The sequence below is a fragment of the Ictidomys tridecemlineatus genome, chromosome 6, assembly GCF_052094955.1.
Source record: "Ictidomys tridecemlineatus isolate mIctTri1 chromosome 6, mIctTri1.hap1, whole genome shotgun sequence".
NCBI classification, from domain to species: domain Eukaryota; kingdom Metazoa; phylum Chordata; class Mammalia; order Rodentia; family Sciuridae; genus Ictidomys; species Ictidomys tridecemlineatus.
Genome location: NC_135482.1, coordinates 63,390,611 through 63,407,392, shown reverse-complemented (window position 1 = coordinate 63,407,392; position 16,782 = coordinate 63,390,611). Strand labels below are relative to the sequence as shown.

General features: G+C 38.6%; 1 protein-coding gene across 3 annotated transcripts in view; it reads left to right on the top strand.

The window, feature by feature from the left end:
- The window catches only part of Slc4a8 (solute carrier family 4 member 8), a 71,968-nt gene that overhangs the window by 40,386 nt on the left and 14,800 nt on the right, over positions 1–16,782 (top strand). For all 3 annotated transcript variants that reach the window (XM_021726171.2, XM_021726172.3, XM_078014676.1), the window contains exons 12-19: positions 1,626–1,800; positions 2,398–2,531; positions 3,526–3,771; positions 7,408–7,513; positions 8,107–8,268; positions 11,329–11,442; positions 14,206–14,367; positions 15,252–15,503. In XM_021726171.2, the coding sequence (XP_021581846.1) occupies positions 1,626–1,800; positions 2,398–2,531; positions 3,526–3,771; positions 7,408–7,513; positions 8,107–8,268; positions 11,329–11,442; positions 14,206–14,367; positions 15,252–15,503 (1,351 nt within the window). The remainder of the gene's footprint in view (positions 1–1,625; positions 1,801–2,397; positions 2,532–3,525; positions 3,772–7,407; positions 7,514–8,106; positions 8,269–11,328; positions 11,443–14,205; positions 14,368–15,251; positions 15,504–16,782) is intronic.

Genomic DNA, 16,782 nt, shown 5'->3' with positions numbered 1-16,782 from the left:
ATCTTATTTGATCTATTTCTTCCCACTTATTTTTCTGCTTTCTAGGTTATTTTAAACCAAATCACAAAATATATTTTTTCCTATAAATACCTCAGTATCTATCATGTTTGATAAGGACATTTTAAAAAATAATTATGCCATTATCAAATGTAACAAATTTAATAATAATTATTTAAATCATCTAATACTTAGGTGCACTTTAAATTTTTTGTGATTGTCACCATCATCTTTTTAGGGTTCATTTGTTTGATGTAGGATCCAGTCCATTTTGCATTTGGTTACTATGTTCTCATCCTACAATAGTCCCTCTTCCTTTCCTTTTTCTCTATGCTGTTGATTTGTAGAAGAAACCAAGTGATGTGTCCTGTGAGATACAGTGTGGCTCTTTTTGTTACTCACTAGGCAGTTTCCCCCCTGGTACAGTGACTCCATTCTTAGAAAAAAAATGACTAAGTCTGAGAGTAAGATCTCCTCCTTGGCTCTCCAACATCTTGTTTCTTGTCGGTCTCATCCATGGGAAGTGGAGAAGACTCTGAAGTCCTACCACTGAGTCCTGTTGATTCTACTTCCTGATTAAACCTTAAATCCATCCACTTTTCTTCTCATCCCAATTTACACTGCCTTCATCACACTGCCACATGAGTGTTGGTCAATGGATGATGGATAAATAAACTATGGGATATATACAAAATAAAGTTTTATTTAGTCACAAAGAAGAATTAAATTATGTCATTTGCAGAAAAATGGAAGGAATTTGAGAGCTTTATGCTTGTTGGATTATAAAGCTCCACTGTGTTTACAGTCCTTGAGTAGCTTGACTTAAAACTGTCATAAGGCCTTTCGTGACTCAGCTTCTTCAGCCTTGACTGTTGGTGTTTGCCCCTTGCACTGTATTGTCTAGTCATAAATCTTCTAGCACCTTGAACCATTGCGTAGTCTCAACTCTAGGTGTCACCCATGCTGGTTCCTTTGCCTCATCTGGCTATCTCCCAGTCCATCCTTTGAGTCCCTGCTGAAATGCCCCTCCTTGTTCTGTGCTACCACAGTGCCTGTCTCCTGTACTAGAGGAGAGCAAAAGCTGTGTTTGTCTTGCTCACCGCTGCATCTCCAGTACCTTGGCACAGTGCCTAGCACCAAGTATCTGCTACTACTTGTTAATGGCATGCACGAGCAATTATGCTAATTCTCAAGAGGAAGGTAGGTAGTTGTTCAGAGTAAGAAAGTACGTGTGATGGGGCATTTCATCTGGAAAATGTGTAATAAAACTAACAATTGTATATCTCAAGTCAGTTTTATATATTTCCTCCAAACAGATCAGAATTTGAAGTTTGAAGCCAATACTTGCTTCCTTATTAACTTTTTGAACTTTTTATTAAATGGGTAATATGATACCCAAATTAATTTTTTTGAATTGAATAAATCATTCAGACTTATAGTAAGCCATGCCTTGATGGCACATAGAATCTGTGCTGACCCCAGAGAGATCTGCTATACTTGAGGTCAAATTGAACCCCAAATACTACTTTAGTACAGAGTACATTTAAAATATTTTCAAATGTGTGCCATTCATTATGCATTTGTGAAAGAGGGGCTGTGTTAGAAGCCTGTCTGCTATGTTTCTGCAGGCTATTTGGGGGCTTGGTGCTGGACATCAAGCGGAAGGCCCCCTGGTACTGGAGCGACTACAGGGATGCACTCAGCTTACAGTGTCTGGCCTCCTTTCTGTTCCTGTATTGTGCCTGCATGTCACCTGTCATCACCTTTGGGGGATTGCTTGGAGAAGCCACTGAGGGACGCATAGTAAGAACTTTCAATCACTTTTAATGGTCCTAAACACAACTTAAAAATATTATGGTGGCAGCCAACTCCATTGGGATGAAATTACCTGGACAAGGACTGAGGAAACTGGATTCTTTCTCTTGAATAACTGAGGACTTCTGTCTTCATATAAGAAAAACCTTCTCTATCTTGAGCAGACTATCTTCTGCTCCAATGTCAGTTACAATAACTGGTTGCCTAGTTGAATTGCTCATTGCCCCAAGAATGGAAAATGGATATATTGATGTCATTTGAAAATAAGATTTTAAGTGATTGTATGACAACTTGTAGTGTGAATAGCATCATCGTGCCTTTTATGTATTTTTGAATACTGAATTGAGTCACCGAAGAACAAGAACTTAGTTAAGGAATCATATGTAAATGGATTTGGATACCTGAATTATTAAAGTGGGATCTGTTTACAAGAGTATTAGATGGTGTGTACACATCACCCTTGCTAAGAAATACAAGCAAATAACTGTCAAGGCACATATTAGGGCTAAGTCGGGAGTTATATAAGCCAACATTACTCTTTACTGATGGACTACGTGAACTTAAGTGATTTCTTTTCCTTCTCAGAGTGCAATTGAATCCTTATTTGGAGCCTCCATGACTGGGATTGCCTATTCCTTGTTTGCAGGACAGCCCCTTACCATCTTAGGAAGTACGGGGCCCGTTCTTGTGTTTGAAAAGATTTTATTCAAATTCTGCAAGTAAGATATTTGTTTTTCTGAAAACTGTAATTGGCTGTGGTTATTGTGATGCCAGGGTTGAATAACAGGATTCTACACAAATTTAAAAGTAAGCAAATATTCTGAATTGTAAGAAACCTGAAGAAAGAACATCATTTGGTCTATAATTCTGCCCCCAGGCAACACATACCTAAAATTGTAGATCCTCTATTTTTTAAATTTATTTTTTAGTTGTTGATGGACCTTTATTTTATTCATTTATTTATATACAGGATCAAACCCAGTGACTCACACATGCTAGGCAAGCGCTTTACTGCTGAGCCACAGCCCAAGCACCCCCCATTCTTTAAAATTTTTTTTTTTAGTTATGAATGGACCTTTAATTAATTAATTAATTAATTTATTTATTTATTTATATATGATGCTGAAAATCAAACCCAGTGCCTCACCCATGCCAGATGAGTACTGTACCACTGAGCCGCAACCCAGGCCTGAAATCTTGACTTTTTAATCTTTAAAAAAACTTTCCCTAGCTAACCCCAAGTCTTCCATGTCCATTTCAAGTCAATTTATAATTTTTCCTGCTATCCCTCCTTAATGTTCTGGTAGCTGGTGGTAGTAGGGGCTCTGCAATGTCTTAGATTTCCTATTTTTTCTATAAAGTCTTTTTTTTCCCATTTTGTACTAGAATTAGGAGAATATGGGACTAGAACCAGCTCCTTTTTCTTATTGCATGAACAATCTCTTAATTACATTGAATTTTAGTGGCAAAAATGTGTTCAAAAGGATTCCTTCCTTTTCTACTTTCTATATAGCTTCACAGGCAAATAGCATTGGGAAGCAAATCTGTAACATACCTGTCCCAGGGCACTATTTAGAACTGAAGTTCAGTCAGAATTAGGTATCAGCTGGGTTGCAATGGTGGTGTAGCTGACATGAGATGAATTAATCATATTTGACCCTTTTGGGTCTTCATGCCATTCATGCTTTTTGATGAACTTTGGTCTTGTTTCAGAGACTACACCCTTTCATACCTCTCCCTTCGAGCTTGTATCGGACTGTGGACCGCCTTCCTGTGTATTGTCCTTGTGGCAACTGATGCCAGTTCTCTTGTCTGCTACATTACCCGCTTCACTGAAGAAGCATTTGCCTCCCTGATTTGCATTATTTTCATCTATGAAGCTATAGAAAAGCTGATTCACCTGGCAGAGACCTACCCTATCCACATGCACAGCCAGCTGGACCACCTTAGCCTCTATTAGTAAGTATGCTTTCTGCTTGTCTTATTTTCTTCTTCTTCTTCTTTTAATGGACAAAGGGGCCCAAGTTTAATAGCTTGTGTAGTGTGCCAGGCAGCGCTTGTAGCTTCTGTTGAGGAAGCGTCCTGGCCTTCTGGGAAACAGAACTTAGATATGTATGAGGAAGCTTGGAGGACTGCCAGAGAAGAACAATCAAAAGTGATGACAGAGGATGGACTGAGAATGAAGCCCAGAGCAGACTTGAGAAGTTCTTTCTAGAGAATGTCTTTTGGGTCTAGGCATTGAAACAAAAATAGGCTGCAAATGTAGCAGAGAAAATTTGAGTTAGTTATTGAAAAGAACTTCTTTTTGTAAGGACTTGTGAGCCCCCGGACCACACCATCAAGTGAGAGAATGGACTCTTTCTCTGAAGGTGTATAGGCAACGTGTAGGAAACGTTAGGTAGAGATGGTTTAATAATTCCTTTCAGATCACGAGTCACTCCCACTGTGTCATAAAGATCTAGAAACCTCTTTCTTTACTTCTAGATTTCAACTCAAGAGAGTGTTTTCTTCATGTGTTTGACATTGTTTGGATCAATTAGAAAATAAACAACATATCTAGCTGTATTATCAACCATCTAGGAAAATCTAGTCCTACAAATCATTTCTTCTCTGGAATAGTATTTTCCAAATTATGATTAAAGATCCTCTTCCTCTGGCTCTTTACATTATTCCCTCCTTTCTGACTATATAGTTCTCATGTGGAGAATCTGATTGGAAGCATCTGCCAACCAGCCACAAATATACTTTCATCTATTCTAGTTATCCATTCATTAACTTTTATTAAAAAATTTTAAAGTATTTTAATACAAAATAAAGTATATATATATTTTTTTAATATTTATTTTTCAATTTTAGGTGGACACAATATCTTTATTTTATTTTTATGTGGTGCCGAGAATTGAACCCAGTGCCTCACACACACCAGGCGAGTGCACTACCACTTGAGCCACATCCCCAGCCCCTAAAATAAAGTATTTTAATAACAATGATTAAGGACTATCATCTCCAAAGCCTAATGAATTGGGATCTATTGTCATTGAAGTTCTTACTTTTGTAAAGTTAATTTTTTGACCTCTTTTTAATCATTCATTTATTTAAAAAATGTTTGTCAAACACCTGTTATGCACCTGGCACTGTGTTAGGCCTTGGAAACAGTAGTAAACCCGACAGTCAAACAGATCCTACTTTAATAATTCAGGTATCCAAATACATTTACATATGATTCCTTAATTAAGTTCTTGTTCTTCAAAGACTCAATTCAGTATTCAAAAATACATAAAAGGCACAATGGTGCTATTCACACTACAAGTTGTCATACAGTTACTTAAAATCTTATTTTCAAATGACATCAATATATCCATTTTCCATTCTTGGGGCAATGAGCAATTCAACTAGGCAACTAAGGATGCTTATATTGTAGTGGGAGAAGATAGACAAAAGTGACCAGCCCTGGATTAAGTTTAGACTTCGTATCTGGAAGCTGTAATCTTTTTTGTTAATAAAACTGAAGATGGGGGGCTGAGGCTCTGTAGCTCAGTGGTAAAGTGCTTACCTTACATGTATAAGGCACTGGGTTCAATCCTCAGCACCACATAAAAATAAATTAATATACTATGTGTTATAACTAAATAAATATTTTTTTAAAAACTGAAGATGGTATTTTTTTCTTAGTTGCATTTGACTTTTGTTTCATATGGAATTGATGTGAAATTAGAAACCTCCACTCTTTAAATGATTTTATGTTAATGTCCACAAAATTTATTTTTTAAAAATACTTTATTGCTGGGTGTGGTGGCTCACATCTGTAAACCTAGATACTTGGAAGGCTGAGGCAAGAAGATTGCAGGAAGATAGCAAGTTCAAGGCCAGCCTGGGTAACTTAGCAATACCCTGTCTCAGTATAAAAAATAAAAAATGCTGGGGGTGTAGCTTAAGTGGTAAAGTGTTTCTGGGTTCAATCATCAGTCTTAGGGGTAAAAAAGACTTTATTTTTTAGAATAGTTTTAGGTTGACAGCAAAGTTGAGCAGAAAGTACAAGAGTTCTCCTAGACTCCCTGCCCACCTGCTGCTGTGTATGCATACCCTCCCCCATTCTCAACATCTCCACCAGAAAAGTGCATTTGTTATAATCAATGAATTTATACTGATACTTCAGTATCACCCAAAGTTGACAATTTACATTAGAGTTAACTTTTGTGTTGTATATTCCATGGATTTTGACAAATGTATAGATACTCTACCATCATATTATATTATTATTATTATTATTATTATTATTATTATTATTATTATTATTTTGTATTACTGGGGATTGAACCCAGGGATTTGTGCACTGAGCTATGTTCCCAATCCTTCCCCCCACCCCCGCCAATCCTTTTTATTTTTATTTTGAGATAAGTTATCACTAACTTATCCAGGTGAGGCTGGCCTCAAACTTGCAATCCTCCAGTCTTAGCCTCCCAAGTTGCTGGGATTACAGGTGTGCACCACCATACCCAGCTAATTTATTTATTTTTGAGACAGAGTCTTGTTATGTTTTCTAGGCTGGCGTCAAACTCCTGGGCTTAAGTGATTCTTCAGCCTCAGGCTCCTGAGTAGCTGGGTCTACAGATGCATGGCACCAAATTCAGCTTATTTTTATTTTTAACTAACACATAGTAATTTTTATACATATTTATGGAATAGAGTGTAACATTTCAATACATATGTATATTATGTAATTATCAAACTAGAGTAATTGGCATATCTATGGAATTTATTTTTTAACCTAAATGTAGAACTTTTATAGCTTTCCCCATTACTTTTTGTTTTGTTGGTTTCTTCCAATTATTTTGACCTGTTGGGATCTTTCTGAATTTTAGTTCTGTCATAGAAGGCATGTTTATTAAATTCACAGGTGAAACAAAGGTGGTGGGGACAGCTATGTCAATTGACCATACTGGGAGCCAGTTCAGGCAAGAAGCATGCTGGGATTGGGAGGCAACATGGTGGAACAGGTATGGTATAGTTTGGTTTGGATGAAAGAAGGGGCCTAAGGAAGCTACTGGAGCTGCCAGGCCTGGCTTCAGCATAAGTATCTAGGAAATGACCATGGTAGAAGGATTATTAATGATAATGCAGTGTGAAGAAGAGCTTGCATCACAATTAAGGAATCTCTGATTTTTAGAACAGGAGCAGGTATAGGAATAAAATTATCCAGACTTGGAGGAAATTGTTGAGAACTGAGTAGTGTATCAGAACCTCCTTGCCAAGTAGATTGAATTTCATAGCTAGAACCTAAGAGATAGAAGCAGGAAAGGAAACCATCAGGGCTTATTTATTCTGGGAAAATCATATGTCAAGTGTGGTTGTCAGCACAGTTTTATCCAAGACCCACCTGCTGATTTGAATCCATCTTTAATAATGGCCAGTGAAAACTTAGGGTTTGGTTGGCCTTATTGGTCCTTGGCCCAAACTAGACCCATCTCACAGATCTGAAGTAGGCAAAAGGGAAAGAAGATAGGCTTTGTAGAGCCTTTAATCCAGTCATGTCTAAAAATACTTAACTGACTCTCTTACTGCTTCCCTCAGGAATCTTTTTTCCTTTCCCCCCAGCTGTAGGTGTACTCTCCCAGAGAATCCAAACAATCACACCCTGCAGTACTGGAAGGACCACAACATTGTGACAGCAGAAGTGCACTGGGATAACCTGACTGTCAGTGTAAGTCTGGGAGCTGCCTAACACCATGGCTACCAGGTTTAGGAGGGACTTCTCAGTGAAAGGCCAGTAGCCTTTTGGAGAATTCTAGCATTTAAGAAAGAAAGCTCTTTTAAAAAATTAATTAATTAATTAAAAAACAAACAAAAAATTGTTCTTACTTTTTTTCCCTTTCAAAAATTTTCTTGTACATAAAAGTAGATCACCCTCTCTTTTCTACCATATGCACCCTACCCTGTGATTCTGCATCAAGGACATGTGGAGATGAAACCACATAGGGTAGGATCCAAGTTTTGTAGAGTTTGAAGGATAGTAGGATAGTAAGTTTGGAGGACCTCTGTAATAAAAACAATTCAGATTGCTAAGGCCTTCCCAAAGCCTTGAAAGTACTGTTTGTTCAGGACATTTATAGCTTTATTCTTAAAATCTATATCTTAGTTATAACTGTAGTAGTGCCCCATTTGAAAAAGACCTGCAGGTGAGGGCCTCTCAATGGAAAAAGGTCAAGTAGATATTGCTGGCAGCCTATTCTGATAGTCAGCATCTATTTATTTCCTTGTGCCTTACTTTTGTCACCAGACTTCTTGTTCTTCCAGGAATGCCAAGAAATGCATGGAGAGTTCATGGGATCTGCATGTGGCCATCATGGACCCTACACTCCTGATGTGCTCTTTTGGTCCTGTATTCTCTTCTTCACCACCTTCATCCTCTCAAGCACATTAAAGACATTTAAGACAAGCCGCTATTTCCCAACCAGAGTAAGTAGCATATTCATGCATTACTTTTGTGTTAGGATTCTAATATAACAGAACCCGTTCTCAGCCTCCATACTTTCTGGAGTAGATTGTCAGTGGGGAAAGCTCCAGATGTCCCGATGAGGTATACTGCGGCAGATATTCTAGTGTCTGGCAGCCTCTTTCATAGATCTTGCTTTCATAGATCTGTAGTATTGAATGAGGATACTTAAAAAATGAGGAGACTTAGCATATAGTAGTTGGAGCTGGCTTGTGATGATGGTAATTGGGGTGATTGTCTTGGCTACTTTAGTATTTAGATACTCTAGCTATGAAGTCCCCTCCCAGAAATGGCTTCTATAATAACTTATAAAATCATTGCCCACATTGACTATAGCAGCCTCCATGCTCTTGTCTTGGTTTGCATGATGGAAGCCTCAACAGCTTTCTCTGACACAGATAGCATGTCAGGAGCAGTATTCCTGCAGGGCAGACTTAGAGGCTGAGTGTGGGCAGCTAAGTGGGCTATTTCTTTAAAAGGGAGCTAGACTCAGGAGGAAATTTTTTTTTTCTGTGAGGTTTCAATCAGGTACATTCACAGAATAGAGATATGAATGGGTAGGGGGCACAGTTTATTAGATATTTATTATATACACATACATAACTAAAAAATATTCTTGGGCTTCATTGAACCTGCATAATAGTTAAGGGAGGCATGTCTTAAATAAGTTCTGAGTCTTTGTTTCCTATGTGGAAAAATACATTAACCTAAGTGACTGTTGGATACTGACTATGCTCAGACCCAGCAGGGGGGGGCGGGAGCGGGGAGAGTGCAAACAAAGTTTAAAAGATACTGTCTGCCATCAGAGAGGAAGGGGAGCACAGGAAACAAGCAGGTGCCATATGCTACAGTAGTAAGTGTTGCAAGAGCTGGTGGTAAGCCTGAGATGTAAATGCCACAGAAGTTCAGAAGAGAGAAGGGGCACTGAGCCCTACGATGGTCAAGCAGGGTTTTATAATTAGAAAGGGGTGATTGCTTCAGAGAATTAATATAACATTCAGGGAAGAACTAACAAAACCATGAAGAGGGTGCTGGTTTAGTTACTAGCTAGTCAGGTTAAGTTACTAATGATGTTATGCATGGCTAAGAAATATTTTGTTCTGTCTCTGTTGGAATTGCAGATTAAGACAGACAACAGCATTTTATTAAAGTGACACTAAGCTATAAATTGAGACAGTTCTCGGGGCAGGTCTTCAATTGGAGAGAATCCACAACAAAATGGAAATAAGTGTTGTTGAAAATAATAAAGCAGGGAAGGGTGGCTTCTGATGAATGAGGATCTCATGAAGAAGATAGTATTTGAGTTAGCCTAAAGGAGGTGAGGGAACTACCCAAGAGGTTACCTGTAGGTAACATTTTAGGTAGACTCTGAAGTTGGAGTGAGCTTGATATGTTTAAGAAGCAGCAAGGAGGCCTGTGTGGCTGAAGTAGAGCGGGTAAGCTGGAGAACATTAGGAGTTGGGACTGGAGAGCAGATGACACCAGTTGTATGGTCCTCAGAAACCAATGGGGCCTTTTGGGTTTTTAACTCAGACAAGGAACCATTTCATAGTGTTGGCAGAGGAGTGATAATGATCCAATTTTTAAATTAGTACTCCAGCAGCTATATTTAAAGAAAATTGTGGAGGGCAAAGGCAGAAGCAAATGTGGAGATGGCTGCCATTAACCCAGCAAGAGCTGGTGTAATTTTGATCTGGGCAGGAGCAGTGGAGGTATGACAAGTGATGATTTTGGATATGTTCTGAAGGTAGGGCCTATGAACTTGGAGATGGACTGGATGTAGGGTTTGAGGGAGAAGCACAGTTGACCCTGATGCTAAGGTTCTGGGCTAGCATAATGGATTGTGGCTGGTTTCAGAAAATTGTATTCCAAGTTTTTAGAACTAGAACCTGAACCTGGTCCTAAATACCCTAAAAAGAACTCTTCAGAGTTACATTAGAGTTTGTCAGAGACTTTTTCTCCTTCATCATATCCACACTTTGTCAGCATTAATGTGGGTAGTTTAGAGGATTTTCATGATTGGGGGAAGGAAATGCTAATATATTCCTATGGTTTAAATATGCTTGTAAAACTGGTGCGGCCAATTTGGAAAGCAGTTTGGAGATTCCTGGGAAAGCTGGGAATGGAACCACCATTTGACCCTGCTATTGCCCTTCTCAGACTATTCCCTGAAGACCTTAAAAGAGCATGCTACAGGGATGCTGCCATATCAATGTTCATAGCAGCACAATTCACAATAGCTAGACTGTGGAACCAACCCAGATGCCCTTCAATAGATGAATGGATAAAAAAAATGTGGCATCTATACACAATGGAGTACTATGCAGCAATAAAAAATGACAAAATCATAGAATTTGCAGGGAAATGGATGGCACTAGAGCAGATTATGCTTAGTGAAGCTAGTCAATCCCTAAAAAACAAATGCCAAATGTCTTCTTTGATATAATGAGAGCAACTATGAACAGAGCAGGGAGGAAGAGCAGGAAGAAAAGACTAACATTAAACAGAGACATGAGATGGGAGGGAAAGGGAGAGAAAAGGGAAATTGCATGGAAATGAAGGGAGACCCTCATTGCTATACAAAATTACATATAAGAGGTTGTGAGGGGAATGGGAAAATAAACAAGGAGAGTAATGAATTACAGTAGATGGGGTAGAGAGAGAAGATGGGAGGGGAGGGGAGGGGGGATAGTAGGAGATAGGAAAGGTAGCAGAATACAACAATTACTAATTGGGCATTATGTAAAATTGTGGATGTGTAACCGACGTGATTCTGCAATCTGCATTTGGGGTAAAAATTGGGAGTTCATAACCCACTTCAATCTAATGTATGAAATATGATATGTCAAGAGCTTTGTAATGTTGAATAAAAAATAAATAAATAAATAAATAAATATGCTTGTATTATTTTAAATGTAAAATAAGGGAATTTTTTGGAGAATTTCTAAACCTTTTGCAAGACTAAATTATTTTCTACTATATTTAACCTGCAAAAACATTCTTCTAATCCTTTCTCATGTCAGGTACGCTCCATGGTGAGTGACTTTGCCGTTTTCCTCACAATCTTCACAATGGTGATTATTGATTTTTTGATTGGAGTCCCATCACCAAAGCTTCAAGTTCCCAGTGTGTTCAAGGTAAAAAAGTCTCAGGATGTGTGGTGCCCTCCTGTAGTTTCATAGAATCTGATCCCAAGTTGATTTCAAAGGCCTTTTCACATCACAATCATAAGAGGAGTCTTGTAGTCCTCTAAATCTGAACCTTATTCCTCATACCTGGCCATTCAGAAAAGCAAACTCTTTAGATCTGGTTGAGTTCAAGTTGGAAAAGCGAGAGAACAGAAAAAGTAAAGTTGTTTAAATTTAATGAATGAAAAGTATTATTTATTATCATAAATACTATTGTTAAGATTTAAAATAGTGCAATGTGCCCATTTACATATATATATTTGGGAATACTGTGGAAATGTGGGTTCCTGGAAAAAGTCTGGTTACCAGTACCTTTATTGAGCAGCAGCTGTTTAAGGACACTGGGAAGGATGAGTAAGGTAAAGGTCTTTGCCCCTCCCCTCAAGGATCTTACAGGGTAGGAGGAGGATGGACATAAGAGGAACTTTGTCTGGACTCTAGAGCCCTAGGATATTTATAGGATAGTTCTTTAATACTATTTTATTGTTTGTTTGTATAACTCTATAATCTATAGTATTTTTCAAAAAGCCTACACAATAAATGAAACAAATGATCAATACAAAGTCTTTCAGGTTCGGGTTACTAAATAGACAAAGAAGATAAAAAAGCTAAGTTAAGTTTCATAGATCCCCATTGGGTAGAGAGGAGAAAGACTGAGCATGCTCAGTGACTTCAGAAGAGTAATAGAATGATGGGAGAGGATGTGAGGAGAAAATGGAAGGTAGACAGTCCCTGACTTATAAAGACCCTGGTGTGGGCTTCCCTTTGTTTCTCTCCCTGAAAAAGACCTGGTTGAAAGTGTCTTTTTCCTTATTGTCAAAACATGTTTAATTTTATTAAATTTGCTGAACTTCTATCAGTTAGAAATTTGTTTATTATTTTTTTTTAGTTGTTGATGGACACAATATCTTCATTTTGATTTGTTTATTTTTATGTGGGGCTGAGGATCGAACCCAGGGCCCCATATATTTGAGGCAAGCACTCCACCATTGAGCTACAACCCCAGTCCTCAGTTAGAAATTTGTGGGTTAATAAACACCCTTTTCTTTTCTAAGCATAACATCTCTGAGAATCTGGCATTCTCATCTTTGTGTGAATGAGCACACTCAGCTTTCTCTCTAATACCTAGCTGAGGTCAGCCCTGCAGGAGGAATGGATTTTGTATAAAAATAGGTAATTTGGGAGCATTAAGCAGTCCTTGGAAAAATTCCCTGATGGTTAGGCTTAAAAGCATCAGAAGGTGCTGAATTTCTGGGACATCTGTGAAGAAAACCTCTGCGAAGTAGGAGAGAATTGAGAAAGGGAAATGGGAGAATGTCCAAGAAAATGTTGCTCATGGCAGGCAGGCTTCCCCTTCAGGAAGCAGAGAGAAAGTTTTCTTCTATTCTTCCTTCTTCCCTTCCTTTGTAAACCACATGACCCCCAAGTCCCAAGACCCAATATGAAGGCAGGTGCAAATGTCTCTTTCTACCCATGGGAGATTGGATACTCTGGGGATGCAGATGCTCAGATCCCTTCAGTGAAGTTGTGTAGTATTTGCCTATAACCTTCATAATCCTCTATATACTTTTAGTCATCTGTAGGTTACTTGTAATACCTAATATAATGTAAATACTATGTAAGTGGTTGTTATACTGTAGTGTTTAGGGAATAATGACAATTTTAAAAGTCTGTATGTGTTAACATAAAAGTATTTTTCTTTGAATATCTTCAATCTGTGGTTGGTGGAATCTGAAGATGTAAAACCCACAGATAAGGAGAGCCAGCTATGCTATTACTAGGGGTTATAATGTCATTAAGGTTTTGATAGGTTTTTGTGTTGGTCTGAAAACTTAATTCCAGTTAGAACACTATTACTAAGGAAACAGGTTCTGTAAGCTTTTAGAATCTAATTCATAATTTGGGACTTGCTAATGTTATTGAAGTTTTTTTTAATCCAAGAATCACAACTAATGTTTCAGATAGAATAGTCTTTGTTTATTGAGTTTGGGTCAATTCTGGGACAATTTGAATCCCTGGCCTTTTATCCTCCAGCACCACTTGCCAAAAAGATGAACTTGTCTTCCCCAGAGTACCCTAGGGGTGGGGGTTGAGGACCTAGGAAAGTTTAGGTATGTCATGAACACCTCAATAAAATTTGTGAACAGTTGTCTTATAGGGGCATTGGAAAGGGTCCTAGGTCAAAAAGTTGCCAAGTTTAGCAGTCTTAAGCCTTGTGTCAAATCTCTGGTGCCTAAGCCCCCATTCCTCTGCTGATGGGAGAAGGACATTGGAACTTCCAATCTAAACTCAAGAGATTCATGTAACTGACTATATTTTGCTTTTATTTATGCTATAGACACACATTATATGGCTTCTGAGGAAAAGCAGTGATGAAGATAGTCTAAGATATTTATATTTGTCTTTGAGAGTCATGTTTTTTCCTCCAACAACAGATTTAGCTGTTAACTATATTTTACTTGTGCTGATGTTGAGATAAAGTTGCTTTTTCTATACACTGGAGCTTAGGGAGTAAATAGGAGGAAGAATAGGACTAGTGAATATTCCACAGGAGGCTGATAATGGAGGACTATTTCAAAGGGGATTTGGAGAAAGGTTATGGATTTCCAAGGAAATGTGGAACTGTGGTTCAGTTTGATCTCTTGTGCTGTAATGACAATAGTTAACTTAATAGTTAATTTAAAAAAATAATGTCTTGTTTTTTCCCCTTAGCCTACAAGGGATGATAGAGGATGGTTTATCAGTCCCATTGGCCCTAATCCCTGGTGGACTGTGATAGCTGCAATTATCCCAGCTCTTCTCTGCACTATCTTGATATTCATGGATCAGCAGATCACAGCTGTCATCATTAACAGGAAGGAACATAAGCTCAAGGTAACAAGAAATTTTGACCTAGAAGACTTCTTGGTGGCTTGCTATGATTTTTATTTTAGGGTAAGCCCTTCCATACCAGGAACTGAATAACCTGGATAAAAGACACAGAAGGAGCCTATAAGGAGTATTCATTCTCTACTTGTTAGTTGGAGATGAGACTAAAGTGAAACGTTGTGGTATAATGTGAAAGAAACTTGGATTCCATTTCTCTTCTCTCAAACCTGTGAGTTTGTGGGAGGCAGAGTTCCTGGTGGTCCCTATTCAACTATTTGTTTTGAGTTGGCTACCATTCAGCTTGTCTTCCTCAGGTTCAGGCTGGATCTTAGACCGCAATGTCCTAGAGGCAGTTATTCTCTCATTGCTGACTGTTACTAGGGTTTCCAGATTAAACCTGAGCCCAAGGTTTATTCAGTTCTAGTACATGGATCAGTTCTAGTACATGTATTAGTGGGATGTTTCATACCTTCCATCTCTATGCTTTCCTTACTCAGAACAGGCAACATCCAAATCTGGTGAGGATCTGGAAGTGTGTTGTAGGAATTAACATTTATCTCCAACTTCTATAGTGTCTACTAGAATGGTCAAGATGCAGCTTGGTCTCTAGTTACTTTTCCAGAGAAGGATGGATTTTTGAATGTGTGGGACTCAGAGGAAGCTGAGGTTACTTAGATAAAGAATGGGTATTGACATATAGGATAGGCTAATATTTCCCTTCTCTGTTCCCTCCTAACTAGGAAGATTGTAAAACTCCTCTGGGATCCTTGGATTCCTTCCTTCTTACCCATATACCCCTTCCTGCCTTAGGCATGAGACTCTTAGCTCACTGTTATATGCCCCACTATAGCCAGCTCACTGATGGTGATAGATATTCTGTTTCTCCACAGAAAGGCTGTGGCTACCACCTGGATCTGCTGATGGTGGCCATAATGCTGGGTGTCTGCTCCATCATGGGCCTACCCTGGTTTGTGGCTGCAACTGTCCTGTCCATCACACATGTGAACAGCCTCAAGCTGGAATCTGAGTGCTCTGCTCCGGGAGAACAGCCGAAGTTCTTGGGCATCCGAGAGCAGAGAGTGACAGGCCTTATGATCTTTGTGCTGATGGGCTGCTCCGTCTTCATGACCACTGTCTTAAAGGTAATCATTTACTCACTTGTTAGGCATATACATAGTGCCTTTGTGCCAGGAATCCTGCTAGGTTCTGGGAATACAGTAGCACACCAAACAGATACACATACAAACTACTGCTGCCCCGGAAAAGCTTATTCTACCTGAGTAAGATAATGTGTAATTAAGAAAATAAACATGATAATTATAGAATTTAATAAGTGATATAAGGAAAATAGAGAGTTCTTTGATGCTATAGGGAATTAAAGGGTTCTCTGTTAGTTAGGATAGTCAAAGACAGCCTCTCTGAGAAGGTAATTTAAAAAAAAAAACTTTATTTTATTTATTTATTATTTTTATGTGGTGCTGAGGCTTGAACCCAGTGCCTCACACTTGCTAATCAAGCACTCTACCACTGAGCTACAACTCCAACCCCTGAGAAGGTAATATTTAAAAATAAAATGGAGCTAGCCTTGCCATGGGTGGTGGAAGATAGCATGGGGGGAGGGGAGAAAAGCAATCAAGTTAGGTCCTGAGAAAGAAAAGAGTAATATGTGTTGTGGAAAATATCAGGGTCATGTGGCTTAAGGGTACTGAGTTACAGCAAGAGCTCAGTGGGATAAGATGGAAGAGTAGACAGAGCCAGATCACAGAGGGCCTTGTACATACTAGTAAAGATTACCTTTGAGGGCTTTTAACAGGAGATAGACATGACTCAGTTAATATTTTTAAAAGATCATTCTGGCTGATGTCTAGAAGACAAGTTTTTAGGGTAGGGGAAGAAGAGAAGCAGAGAGACAAGTGAGAATAATACAGGTGAGGGAAGAAATTGATTTTTGATAAGAAAGTTGGTAGTAGGGATAAGAAAAAAGGCAAGGCTCTGCACATCTTAGATGCAGATCCAAAGGTCTTGCTGATTAACTAGTTATGGAATGGGGTGAGGAAAATGGGAAAATCAAAGATGACTATTAGGTTTTTGACTTAGCCATCTAGTGGAAAGATGACATTTATTATGATGGAGAAGATAGCATTTTGATTTTGTGAGGAGTGAGGCTATGATCAGCACTTGAGTAAGAAATCAGGAATTATCTAAGTGAAGAGAATAGAGGAGGATTTTGGGTCAGTAATACAAACTTGGGAGCCAGTAGCACCTGGGTAGCATTGAACCAAAGAGGTAGATGAGCTCACTTGGGAGATGGGTGTATATAAAAGAGAAGAGAGGTTAGACAGAAGAGCAGAGTTTAGAGGATGGGCTGAGAAAGAGATAGCATAGTCTCAGAAGGAGCTGCCAGAGACGTAGGAAGGAAAA